This window comes from Cucumis sativus, chromosome 2 (genome assembly GCF_000004075.3).
Source record: "Cucumis sativus cultivar 9930 chromosome 2, Cucumber_9930_V3, whole genome shotgun sequence".
In the NCBI taxonomy this organism is placed as follows: Eukaryota; Viridiplantae; Streptophyta; class Magnoliopsida; order Cucurbitales; family Cucurbitaceae; genus Cucumis; species Cucumis sativus.
Window position 1 is genome coordinate 20,516,286 of NC_026656.2, and position 14,698 is coordinate 20,530,983.

The window sequence follows — 14,698 nt, forward strand, 5'->3', positions numbered from 1 at the left end:
AATACAAATTAATTATAGATGTGTTTAAAAATAATTCACAACTATTTACATTTTTAATATCAATTTAGAACATTATCAAATGTATGTTTGGTTAAAACGAGCAGTGAACTAATGGTATAGTTGAATTAGAGTGAAAAATGTAAATATTTATTCAAGCTTAAGATTAAAGTTAATGAAACTAAACCTAAACTATAAACAATTTTAACAATTTTAATTTAGAGTACATTTTTTTTTTTTTTTGTTAGTCCATCCACTAATTTAATAGAAAAAGTGTAAAGATATACATAAACAAATTGATTTAAATGAAATAAAGTTATGAAAAAAAGTAAACTTGATCACTATAAAAATTAACCATGAAAAATAGTTTTTTTTTTTTTTAATAAAAACCTCTAATGTTACTTTCTCTAATTTTTATTAATTTTGTATTTTTATAATTTATTGAGCACACACTCATTTTTCTTTTTTTCTTTAATCATGTGTTGAAGTGGAATTTGTAAGGGTTCAAATTGCAACAATATTTTTATAATTTAAAGTTTACGATTAACATTGATGAATAAGAAAAAGAGACAAAAAGAAAGTTAAAATTGATTTCCGTTTGAAATAATTTGTTTGTTTTAAGTTTTAAAGTGATTTATTTTGAAAATAAGGCATTTAAAAATTTTAAGTGATTAATTACTACTTAAAAATGATAAATAAATATTTATCCCATGAGATTAAAGATAAATAAGCTTATTGTTTTAGATAATTAGGTACTGACTTGAGAAACATGATCAAGTGCCTCTTTGAAATATTTTTTAGTTTAAACATTTATTTAAAATGCTATAATATCTCACTTTTTAATAGATAATTGTTTTAATTGATAAAAAAAAAGAATATTTTTAAAATATACAATAAAACGTATCAATTAACGGTAGAAGATAGTAGAGTCTATCAATATTTACGATGATAGTTATTAATATTTTAATATATTGATAACTATTTTAGTTAATTTTGTTATATAGGAAAGAGTAATTATAACGATTAACAATAATTTTAAAAACAATTATTTAAGTATGTGATAATATTTTATTAAATCATAAATACAACATATTTTATCAACCATAGATTTTTATTGTTGATAGACTCTTACAGTATATCAACAATAAGCCAATATTTGCTACATAATGTATGAGTGATAGAATCCGATCAGTGATAGATTTTACTGTATTTATAATTTTTTTAAAATATTACTATATACTTAATTATTTTAAATCTAATTGTTATATTTTCAATTACCCTGTTTTTTTTACTTCGTGGGTTGGGGAATCAAACCTTAAACCCTAGGGACGATGCAGATCACACCAATACTAATGAGCCGTTCACTTTGATATTTATAAAGATATTGTTAACCGTTACATTAAGATGATTATGAATACATATGTCATAATTATCGTACGAACCACTACAAATTAGGTATCAATTAAACTATATATATATATAAAAAAAGTAGAAAGTAAATAATGTCAAAGTGGAACATATATGAGATAATTGCATTAAACTTTTGTATTATTACTATTATTATTTCAAAAGAGGGATCACTCATCACGTGATGGCTTAAAGTAGATAAAAATGGCATTAATAATTAATTAATGATCATAATGAATAATGTAGTAAATAATATTAATAAAAATACAGCTTGGTAACGCGGTTTCTGCCAAGTGCGTGCATCATATTCACATGCAAAATAAAATAATAATACGCTTTAATTTTATTTTCAATAAATACCCAATAATTTTCCATTAATAAAACCACCAGTACGTACCTTATTTTTCTTTTATTTAATTAATAATGTGTAATAATTTATTTTACATGTAGCATGCATCTCGGATATAACTATTATTTTTAATTAAAAGAATTTAGTCGAAGCAAACTTAGTTCAACAAATAATTGACACAACTTTTCATTCGAGAAAAAAATATTTGATCTCTTGTTTTTGTAATTGTTGTCCTAAACAAAACTATAATTTATTAAATTGATTGAAAGAAACTTTAGTTTAAGTTTAAAAAAACGAGACAAATAAAATAGGTAAATTCAACCACTAGAAAATGAAGTTAAATATCATAAACTTATCAATTTAATACATGTACTTCCATGTTTGATTAAGTTCATGAAAATGAAACTTTAAAAAGGAAGCTTATGAACTTAAAAAAAAATGTTGGTAACAAATTATAACTTTAATTAATGTGGTTGTAATGTACCCCATTTTTAAAATACAATAAAGGATGGCTAGAGTAAGAGCATGTTAATTATTCACATTGTCTTTCTCAATCTAGAATAATGCTTTTATACGTTAGAGCTATTTCTTCCCACGCTTGCGCTCGAGGTCATCTATAATAATCTTATACAATAGTGCACTCTCACACACTACAACTCTTAGTCTATCACTCCTTTACACTCACGCTCTTCCTTTCTCTCTCACTCTCGCATGCTCCTTCTCATGCTTGCACTTGCCAACAATCAACGGATATGTATATTCTTACGAGGTCGTAAATGATATTGATGGTCATAAATTTAACTAAAAAACTGAAGTATTTTTGTAAAACAAGAAAACAGAGTTGTCAGTAGTAACAATAGATTTTGAAATCCTAAGCTTCTCCAAGGGATTCGCATCGTGTTGGCTATAAACAAGTACATCCTGTCCCCCCATTGCTAAAACTTATCACAATTTTCATATAATTAAATTTCAAATACAACGCATTTCGATCCACAAAATCCCCTTAATTTCTAAAACAATTATTTCTCTGCCAGCTCCCAATCTTCCCATCCTCACTCATAAATAATCCATCTCCCAAATTCCCAAATCACACACAAACCAACCCTTCAACCAATTTCCACCAAATGGGTATCTCCAGATTCATTGGGGACTTTCTACAGACACTTGGTGGGCGATCCAGAGCAGCGGTTGAATCCACCATCGACGCCGGCGAATCGAAGCCCAACAGAATGGTATACGACGACGTACTACTTCGAGCATTGATTACAGTGTTTGGGATGAGGGAAAACGGGAGGATCAAAACGGAAAAAGCAAAAGGGGTGGTGGAGAAACTTGGGTTGATAGAAGAGAAGGAAAAGTTCGAGTTGGCGGCAGGGGAGGGCGGGGATGAGGTGGCGGTGGAGGAGATGATCGGAGAGGAAGAAGGGAAGAGAAATGAGCTGCTATATGAAGCGTTCAAGATATTTGATGTTGATGGAGATGGGTTTATTGATACCATTGAATTGAAAAGAGTGATTGATTGTTTGGGGTTAGATAAAGGGTGGGGGATTAGGGAGATTGAGAAAATGGTTAGTGTTGTGGATGTTAATTTAGATGGTAAAGTTGATTTTAGTGAGTTTGAATTAATGATGGGTGTTAAATGTCTTTGATTCTTTCTTTTTCAATGCCAAAATTCTACACAAACGGTAGTTTTGGCATAATCTTTGTTCAATTAAAGAAAATAAAATGAAAAAAAAAAAAAACTTCCTCCCTCTCAATATCTTTCTACCATCTTCTATGTTTAGTCTTTTTTTTTTTCTTTTGCAAATAAGTGTAAATTTTTGGATCAATGTTTAATTCTAATGTTATGGTTTGTATAGATTTCTCTCTAAAACACGAACGTCGCTCTTGGTTAGGATAAAAAAAGTTTAACATGTTTCAAAGTTCACGTTTGGTTGGAGACTTTAGAACCGTTTGTAATCTTTAATACATTTTCTTTGACACCGATTTCAACTTAACCTTCTTTCCTACTATCATAGTCTCAACTCTATTCCAACAAATGTTTTACTATTTCATCTTATTTTGTAAGTGTATTTCAACCTCTTGAACAAACCATTTGAGTTATTTGAATGCAATTTGAGTTGAATCCATTTTTGCAACTTCGGTAATCATATGAAAAAATAAAAAATATTTATCACAATTGGACCATTAAACGAGTTGTACACAAAGATAGATATATCTCATAATACACTTAATTATTCTTCAAAATACTTTTAATTTGGCCAAATCCATTCCCTTTCTCTAGCATAGCTAAGAAATATGTAGCCTTTTAGTCCAAGGGTTTTTTTTTAATTACTTAGGATATTCAAATATATGTTAAGTCTAACGCATTTAACTTAACCACATTTTAGTGTATGGTTTGAATTTATACAAACAAAAACAGAGTAAAATGGCAATTCAAAATGACCCAATAATATATATATATATATAAAAGCAAGCAAATGATCATGGAATGCCTATTGAAAATTAAGACAACAAACGACAGAGAAGGGAGAGGGTGGGCAATGAAGGAAAGAAGGCTTGGAGGCTACCAATCATACAAAGCCAAACACACTACGCCATGACATAATCAAACAATGCTTAGTGTTGAAAGGCAAATAGAGATGATCAAAGGCCTAATTTCTAGGCCAAATCCCAGAAATACAACTAACCGCCTCACTACCCATTCCAGTTTTCATATGCATCTCTGAGTTCGGGATCCCCGCCGCTGTCGGGTTCTGCCCCGACATTGTCACACCGGAATAAGAAACTTCGTCTCCAGAAAAACCGAGTGGTGATGTCGGCATTCGTCGGAGTGCCGTTAGTGGCTGCGGCGTGCTCAAATGACTCTGTAACAGCTGATTCAAGCTGCATGTCATTGAGCCTCTAGCTAGTGTATCTTCAGCCAATTTGACCTAGAAATCAACAACAAAAAAAAGTTGTTTTTAACATTGAACTAATTACTTTTCCAAGCGCTTAGAAAATACAAAATGCAATATAATAATATTGTACCTTAGCTCTTAATGCGTCTACGTCTGATTTAAGTACACGGTTGTTTGTATTAGCATCACGATATTGTTGGCTAGCGTCTAGAAGTTGGTTGAACAAGGTTTCATTTTCGCCTTTCAACTGTTTTACCTGAGATAAAAGCAACATATATTTAAAACAACAAACACTCGAATAGCGGTTGATTGGGTTGATTAGGAATTATGGATAATGAACCTGGTTCTCGAGTTCAGCCAAATGAGCTTGTTTTCTTCTTCTTGATCTTCTAGCTGAGTCCCTGTTAGAGATCATTCTGAAAGTGAAAGGCAAAGAGAGAGAGAGAGATGAGATAGAATAATAATGATGAAAGTTGAATATATATTGTAATAAATGAAGGCAAAAATAAAAAAAGAGGTGACCTTCTCATTCTCTTCAAAGCAAGAGCGTCAGTACTTTGGTCACAAGAACCAGCTTCAATTTCATCATCAGATTGATCTTCAGAGGACCCACTATTGTTTCCTCTTTGGTGTTCTCCGCCCATCAAATTACTGGCTGATGTTGGGCTGCCCACTAACCACACCAAACCCCTCATTAATCCACAATCAAAGTAAGCGAAAAGTAAAGATTTTTGTGATTTCTTAACACTATGTTAGTTATGTTCACCAGCGGAAGAGATCACGGACACTGTTTTTTCACTTATAGTTCATTTTAAAATCAGTCTTCTAGTATTACTTAGAGTTATTTGTAGTATATAGAAAATAAAATAAAAAGGACAAACTTATAATTTGTTGAAACTCTAATTTTTAAACGAGAAAAATAAATCATAAACTAACATCAAATGAAAAATGCATATTTTTTTCTAGAAATATAACCTATGTAACAAAATTTGAGATTATATCAATCATAAAAAGTGATAGAACTATTTATTGTTTAATATTAATAGTATATGAAGTTGATAACTATATAGAAATATTGGAAAACTTTATATTTATATAAAAAAGAAAATTGAATGGCTTGTTGCTTACTGCTAATAAATAGCTTCCTAGTTCCTCTTTCACTCCAAAATTAAAAGTGAAATTATTCTTCTTTAGTTTCATTATTTCTTATAAAATGAGTTAAGTACAGATTATTTATTGACAAATTTTTTGCATTATAGATTAAGGATAAATCTTTTGTGTCATTAAATAATTTTCAAATGTAAAAAAATCACAAATTAAAAAAAAAGCAATAATTTCCCTCTGCCAATTAAAACTAAATAAAAACCTCAATTTTTCTCTCAAGCAAAAATGTCGTCCTCCAACTAAGCCTTAACGCACTTTTTTTTCTCTCTCTACCAAAAACGCAAAAAAATCATGTCGAACAAAGTGGGCTACCACTTTGTTGTGAAGAACCCTTGCCTTCTAATTTTCTGTCACTCGTCGTCGCCGATTTCAAATTAAACTCCAACCATCATTGTCGCCACAACAAGCTTTTATCGTCGAACCTACCAATCTAGCCACTACCGTCGAATAAGTTTATTTAAAAATATGAGTTTTATAATGACATTTGAAATCAAGAAAAAGATGTGGGAGGGAATAAAAGGTGTCGTTAAAAATAAAAATGCAAAATTTTTCGTGACACAATTTTCGTGTCGTTAATTAGTTAACGACATAAATTATGTGTCATTAAAAATTATTTTAGTAAAAAATCAATGTTTTCTTTCATTCATAAAAATTTGACGCTTTCATCCCTCTTGCGAACCATGACCGAAAAAAACTCTTACTTCATCCCATGTCACTGTTGTTTTTCTCTCTTGCAAACGCTCTCTAGCGACGTTTTCCCCTCTCTCACAAACACTATTCACGAGTTTCCCCCTCTATCTCAAGAACTCTTTGCCCGCTGTTTGAAGAAGCTCACCCAATTTGCAGGTAGTTAAAGAATTCATGGAGTATGAGATCGATCACTTCCATTTATGAGTTAGTTTGATTAGATTAGGTCACAAATACATGTATTACAATTAATTTATCTATTGGATTATTATAAAACATTTACGGACAATGTAAGGTACATTTTTTATTATCAATAAAAATAAATTTAAAGATATGTGGGTAAGTTGAATCATGTATTTAATTTATTTACATCTATCATTTATATGTCAAAAAATATGTGTTTTGACTTGAAAAATAACGATGTCAAACAAGTGTCGACAAATAAGACTTTATTAAACAGGAACAGTGTCGTAACCATCATGGATTGACCTAATGATAAAATGTTAAAAATTTAACTAAGAGGTAATGAGTTGATCCATAGTAGCCACCAAGCTAGGAATCAATGTCCTATGAGTTTTGTATATCTCTAATGACACGTTTTTCGAAATGTCGTTTTGATTTTTTTTTCATAGTCATCTTATAGTACTTTTTTGAACTTTTTTTTCTTTCAAAATAATAATTGAAAATAATTTTTAAATATTTTAGAATAAGGCGTGGAGATTCAAATTTTAGATGTTTAGTTTTTTTTAACATATTATTTATAAATTATTTTAAACGACAAAACTACTACAACTATTAAAAAACATAGCAAAATATCACAAACTACTCGTGTCAATCAAGTAGAATATTATATGTGGTTTGTTGAAGCTCATTGTAATATTTTATTATATATTTTTATAAATAATTTTTGTTTATTTTATTATATTTAAAAATGAGTCTCCATCTTATTTATGTTAATGAATAATTTTTTTTTCTTCTTTATCGAAAATTATGAAAAATAAAAACTCTCTCTCTATTTTTCTGTAGTGGGTGGTCAGTCATTTTTATACTGTTTTTTCTTCAATGGGAACAAAAAGTATTTTATATTCATTAATTATACTTTTATAACCAACTTAAATAAACATACAACATTAGAATATGCATCTTCACACACATCAATATTTGTTAAGTTATACTTAAGAATATATGTCTAAACTGATACGTCATGTTAGTAAAAAAGATTATAATCTATTTTACTAAAAGACTATAGTCTACTTTAATGTGATATTTTGATCATTGCTGGAATGTAATTATAATTAAAAACGATTAACCAAAATTTTGATGCAAGTCAATCAATAATCTACCAATAAGACAATTGTTGTAGACAAAATCTTCATACCTTCAATTGATTCTAATTATATTTTTCTAAAATGTACATTTTCTATTTCAATAAATGAAATGCACGTGCTATACAAACAATAAATACATAAATAATAGTACATAGTTCTCAAGTATATTAAATACCATATCTGACCCACAAAATTATTCGTACATACACAAAATATCACCCAAACTAATATAATAATTAATTAAACTCTAAAAGCAATGTACGTAGCTATCATTTCATTTCTCATATAATTAATTATCTTAATAAAAACAAAATACTAAGTTTTTCAATATATCCTCTTTTAAAATTTACATTTAGTTTCCTCTTAATATAAAATTAAATCCAAAAATTATATATATATATATATACGCCATCGTCTATCAATATTTATGATATAATAATATTATTTAAAACCCACAAAAAAATTAAATCCAAAAATTATAAATATAAAAAGTAATGGTCATACGTACCGATAGAGGATTGGGAATCTAAAGTGGGTGAAAAGCTTGAACGCTTAGGAGTGAGATTCTGTGACCGTAAAGGAGCCTCCGCCAGCCCACCTCCACAGTTAACAATTGCGTCCATTATCTCCTGCAATTTTTTTTTAACTTTTCAATAAAAATAATTTTACTAATTAAAATAATAAATAATAATAATAATAATAATAATAATAATAATAAAAGCTAGCTGCATGAGCTATTTTTTATTTATCATTTTATATTTTAAAATAATAATCTTTTCATGCATTTAAACAAACCCCTTACGACGTCAATTAATATATATTTAAATAATCATGGAATTTCCTTCTAAAAAAAAGATCAATTATCATAAAACTATCAATAATTATGGCTCTAGCTCGGTCGAGAAAAATAGATTTACAAAGAGAGAGATTAGAGCGGACCCGGTTATTCTTGACGAGGAAATAACTGAAATCGATATCGCCGAAGAAGTAGGTGGCATCGGGGGAATCTTGAAAGTTCTTGCCTCGTTTAGGGCTTCTAATTATGATTTGTTGGTCGTCTATTTTGAAGACGTCGTCTTCGGGGTCGGTAGCGTCGTCGTTAGAGATGACGGCGGCCTTTCTGAGGAACTCTTCGAGAGCCAACTCGGAGGAGCTACGCTTCATAGTGAATGACGATTATTTGGTGGGGAGGAAGATCGGAGATAGCTAGGCGGGGGAGAGAGAGAGGGATTTATGCTTCATTCGGGGGGGGGGGGGGGGGGGGGGGGAGAGGGAAGAGAGAGAAAGGGGGGAGATAGAAGAGTGTGGGAGGGATATATAGGGTTTAGAGAGAGTAGTAAGTGAAGAAGGAAGGGTAAAAGAAAAATGAACGAAGGGGTACGTTGTTTTCAGAAGAGGTGGCGTGGGACTATGAAAATGAAAGTGGACGGCACATGCGGTTAAAATGTCTGACGTGGCTTTCTGACCAAATTGCCCTTCCACTTTCTCTCTAATTATGGCTGCCCCTCACATTTGAAGTCACCTATATCAACCTAAAATATTTACACTACTTCAGTTCCACACTAATATAAAATATAAAAATAAAGTTCTCTAACTTACTATAAGTTTTCACAATGGGTGATCATATTAATTTTCGGATCAATTCAGTAAATGTTAAACCAATTCTAAAATCAAAAATCGTAATTCCCTTCCAAGAATCATAAAGATAAAAATATTCATCCTTAAATTGTTTAAACATGTACATTAAATCAAACATCATCTTCCTCTCATCTATTTAGTTCATACATCACTACTTTTTTTTCTTTTTGAAAAGTAGTAGTTAATACTCACCAATGGTATTTTTTAAGTTAATAACTATTAATTAATAATTAAAAAAAACCCCTTCAATTGGCACATATATTTTATTTTTATATAAAAAGGGAAAGAATGGTTAAGTCAGAGATTAACTTTTGGATGACGTGTATGTTTTGAAAAAGAGAAAGGTGGTGGGAGTTGAGGAGGAGCCGGCGGGGAACTTAACGGGGAAGCAATTGGGGTTTGATAGAGTGGTGTGGGCTTGGGAGCCGTTGGATTGGGGGGAATAGTGGGAGAATCTTGAAGAGAATCAAGAGAAGCTGACAGGTGGAAAAAGAATATGCTATTTCCCACCACGTAGGCCCCCACCCGAGAAATAGTGAATTTTTTTTGACCTTCTATATATTATATAAATATAAATTCATCCATCATAACAATCTCTTTCTCTCCTCCAATTGCCAAGTTGCATAGAATCATTGTCCTTCCCCTTATTTTCAAAATAATTCCCCAAATTTAACCCACCTGCCCCGCCTGACCGTTCCCTACCTTCTTTTAATTCCTTTATTATTCATTATTGTTATATACGTTGATAAATTCAACTTTCTTTTTATTACTAATTTTCAAAACATGTCATATAAAATGGATAAAAAAAGGGTTTAAAATACAATTATAATATATACAAGTACATAGTTTTAAGTAATAATCAAACTAAAATCAGAAGTGACGTGAAAAAAAATAATAAGTGGTTAGACCCATTATAATGAGAATAGATTCTCACAATTATAATGCATTAACCCATTAATTAAACACCATTCTTAGTAATAGTAGAAAGAAGATAAATGAGAGAAAATGAATATTGTTTTCTCTAAATTAAGAGAAATTTATATACCATAAATTTATATTTGTGTTTCTATTTGGTTAATAATATAAAGCGAATAGTTATAGAAAATTAAAAATAATAATAAACTCGTGTGAATTAAATAACTTATATAATTATATTATAAACTCATATTTTAAAACAAATTAGAATAATAGGAGCAACCATATGAAATAAGTTATTTTTAGAATAGTAAGTGTTTTTGGCTCTTAAGTTTTTAGAATATAAACTAATTAATCAACTAAAGTGATGTGAAATTAGTGTTTAAATTTTTAAAAGTCTTTTTCATGATTAAGAATGTGTATTTGAAAGGTTACTAACATACTTTTTAAAGAATAATGATTGAAAAAACAATATTCTCTAGAATAATTCTAAAAACTTTATATTTTTTAAATTCAAAATGTTATGTAATTATTAAAACATATATAAGGTTGTTTCAACCTTGTTTAAAAAATAAATGAATTAAGAAGATATGTATATTTGGAAAAGTCGGACATTAAATACACCAATTTTCTTCCAAATTGATTAAAAGACACTCTTTTTCAACAAAATTTACTTTGAAATATATGGAAAAACTTGGAAAATACATCAAATTGATGGTGAATGAGAATATTCTTCCACACTATCAGGAACTAATTAAACTTTATTCACAAAATATATATATATATATATATTATAATATAAATTAAGATGGCATTATTATTTGAAAGCTAAGAATATATAAAACATTGAAATACTTCATTTAACAATATTGTTTCTTTATGAATTAAAGATGCCTGCCCTAAAGGAGAATTCAAACCCTAAAAAAAAGGCCTTGTCATCTTTGTAAAAGAAGAAAAGGCAAGAGGTTGTCCAATGAAAAAGAAGAAATATTTTCTTCTCTTTTCTTCTTTTTTCGATACACAATGTGTTTTAAAGACGTTCTCTCGTACCTTTGGTTAAAAGTACTAAGAAATTATATGGATTCAATTTATGGTGATAATCATAATTTTGATAAAGTATAAAGAAATTATGTGTTTTAAAAGACCGTTATTACTTAATTTTGTAGGAAGACGTTATCTTATGGATTCAATTTATAGTATATATTCGTGGCTAATATTAAACACTTTTTTTTCTTTTCAAAATGAGGTCCTTTATCAAATACTTTACTCTTATTAAATTAGCCCTTTTATCAAACATTCTACTTTTATTAAATTTATTGTTTATATAATGTGTTACCAATCTTGGTCTCTAAGATTTAAAATTTATTTTTTTCAAAATAAATTTAAGCTACAAATCTCTTAATCACGGTCGCATTCTAGTTGAACTACATACGATTTGATAATTATATTTTAATTAACCTTAGCTTGTTCATATTATATTCATGATAATGTTATTTTAATTTGTTTTCTTACATTACAATAAAAATATGGATGAAATTAAAAGATTGACATATAGTAGGTTGTTTTCTTACAAATGTGGTATGGAAGATATGTTGATCGTTCAACTTGATTTTATGAAACTTCAACCTGTGTTGAATCTAATCAATATGTTAAGATAAAAGATACTGATTCTGCATTTTATTTATTTATTTTTCTTTTGTGGAAATAAATATCCATCGATTTTGCATCTTTAAAGTTACAATATATTCGATGAATTGAATCTCAAAGTAGGTTATAATATTTTTCTTTCTGTATAGGCCACTTTAAAAAGTGTATATAGGAATTCCTATGGAAGTGAAGTATAAGATCTTTTTTCACCAAAATATATATATATTTTAGACTTCAATTCATTTTGATTATTGATGTAATTTTGAAATATTTGTCATTTTGAAAATATACTACAACTAAAATGAATCAAAGCTAAAAGTTAGGATCAAAATAGACTTTAATTTTTTAAAAAAATATATTTAGATGTCACTTGAGACGAGAATTATGCAAGACTATAATTAATATTGACTTATAGTTACAATAAATACTATTTTAAAATCTCTAATTTAGCTATAATAAATACTATTTCAAAACCTCATAATTGCTACGATATAGTTTTTATTTGCTTTTGTCTTTAATTACTGTTTGACATTAATAATTTTTTTAGTTGTAGTGTTTACTATTTTATTCTAAAACTAAAATAATTTACCTACAAACGTAACACATATTATTATAATCTGAACTAAAATATACACCCTGAACACAAACTATTATAACTCAACTATAATGATGTCCTAGCACGTAAGAGATGTATATGAATAAACAAATATATCAATGAGAAAAATATTGAGTAAAGTTTGATAGTTACTACATACATCAACAAAAAGTAAACTTAATTTCTTTACAACATTGAACTTAATCTTTAAGCTAAGTATGTTTGGCTTAAGCAATCATTATATTAGGTATTCTCTTTCGAATAAAAAACATACGACGTAGATGCATAGAGTATAAATCTTCATTCTCAAGAGAAATTCGAGAAATTAATGTTAGAACATAGACGATGTTGGCACTTATAAAAATGTATGAATCTTTATCCTAGATATAATCAATACAATATTAAGTAAAATTGTATGTATGTAGTAATAAACCCTAAAAAACAATCAAGCCAATAATCTAAAAGAAAATCAAAACATTTCCATCGAGTGATCTTCAAATTAATCTCGATTCTTCAACCAAAATTACACTAAAAACCCTAGAAAGTGGTTATCAGAATTAGGGCAAAGTTGATTGTAGGGGAAGAATAAAAAGAGGAAATTGAAAATGACAGACACCGACCGACCAGAAAGGAACTAAAAGAGAGAAGCTATTGGAATGCCTTTGTAAAATTATTTTTTTATTTTCACAAATAACCTTTTCCCCTTTTTCTTTTATATATATATACACACACACATTTAATTTAATTTCCTTTATTATTATTGTTATTATATATTTATTTAAAGAAAAAAAAGGGGAAAATTTGCTGCTTTATTTAACTTTCTTTTTTCTTTTTAGTCATACCTAACTTTACACTCGCAATTACCAAATTACCCCTTCATCTTTAGCTTTAATATATATCTTTTTGGTATATTTTAATTCCTTTTCTAGTGGTTATCAATTCAAACACATCTTGGTTTGTTTTTTTTTTTTTTTAATTTTTATCTTTCTACCTTTTCCTTCTTGAGAAGGAAATTTGGAAGTTTAATGGGTTTTGTTTAATTTTTGTGTCACTATTACTAATAGCATTTGTTGTTATATATTAATTAGGTTTTTAGATTATGTGTCACGATGCTATTTGATCAAATTTTATATATGTTGAATTTTAAAAATATATTTGAGTTTTCTTGTTTTGAAGTATATATTCTATAATAAGTTCATTTCTTTTTATTAGTTTGTTTAATTAAGTAAATTAATATTATAAAGTAAGATATTGTTCTAATTTATATTGATTCTTCATTTATTTTTTAATTTTTTGTCTCTTACCTTCATATACTATATAGTGTATCTTAGAGTTGGTATAATCTCTTAACTTTGTTTTCGGTGTTGTTTTATTAAGTAGGAAATATCTAAAGCAATAGAGATGGCATTGTAGTTAGCGAAAAGTTTTGATCTAGTTGACCAAAGTTTCGTGACACAACGAATATCATCCCATAACTCGTCATTGGATCTTTCTATGCCTTTGAAGGTTCTTTGATTTTTAATTATATTTTAGTTTATATATTTTACACGTAAGTCCTAAAGTTTGAACAAATGGGTTCTATTCAATTCTAATAGTCAATATTATCGATCTTTGTTTAGATGAAAGGTTTATTTATTTGTCTAAACCCTAAATTTATTCAATGGGCATATATCATGTTAGCTTCTTATAAATGTTGTGTTAAAAATAATAAATTTGAATATTTAAGCCCGTTTTGTTTGTGATTCAAATTTATTTTAATGTTTTCTAAAACAAAACAAAAATTGTTTGGTGTACTTGTTTTTAATATCAATTTTAAAAAACAACATGGTAAGTAGTCCATTTTCGATTTTTTTTTTATTTTCTTTGTTTTTAAATATTGTTTCTAGAAATAGTAAACATAAGATACTATTTTCAAATTCACAATCAAACACAATTTAAATTTGAATTTCAAAATTTTAAATTGAAACGAGTTTTCAAATACAATAAAAAAAAAGAGAATGTGTTATTGTTTTCACTAAATTCTTTGTTTTTCAAAATAATTTTTGAATCATGAACCTAAACCAAGCCTTAA

General features: G+C 28.2%; 2 protein-coding genes across 2 annotated transcripts; one reads left to right on the forward strand and one right to left on the reverse strand.

The window, feature by feature from the left end:
• Positions 1 to 2,687: 2,687 nt before the first annotated feature.
• Positions 2,688 to 3,510, forward strand: LOC101215192 (calmodulin-like protein 2). The gene has a single exon (XM_004138836.3). The coding sequence runs from the start codon at positions 2,878 to 2,880 to the stop codon at positions 3,400 to 3,402; it is 525 nt and encodes a 174-aa protein (XP_004138884.1). The 5' UTR covers positions 2,688 to 2,877; the 3' UTR covers positions 3,403 to 3,510.
• A 672-nt stretch (positions 3,511 to 4,182) lies between these two features.
• LOC101210908 (basic leucine zipper 9) lies at positions 4,183 to 9,161 on the reverse strand. The gene is made up of 6 exons (XM_011651446.2): positions 8,772 to 9,161; positions 8,341 to 8,461; positions 5,176 to 5,326; positions 4,994 to 5,069; positions 4,784 to 4,909; positions 4,183 to 4,686 (listed from the first exon to the last, which is right to left on the reverse strand). Exons 1-6 carry the CDS (start codon positions 8,994 to 8,996, stop codon positions 4,408 to 4,410), a joined length of 978 nt encoding a protein of 325 aa, XP_011649748.1. The 5' UTR covers positions 8,997 to 9,161; the 3' UTR covers positions 4,183 to 4,407.
• Between the last annotated feature and the right edge of the window lie 5,537 nt (positions 9,162 to 14,698).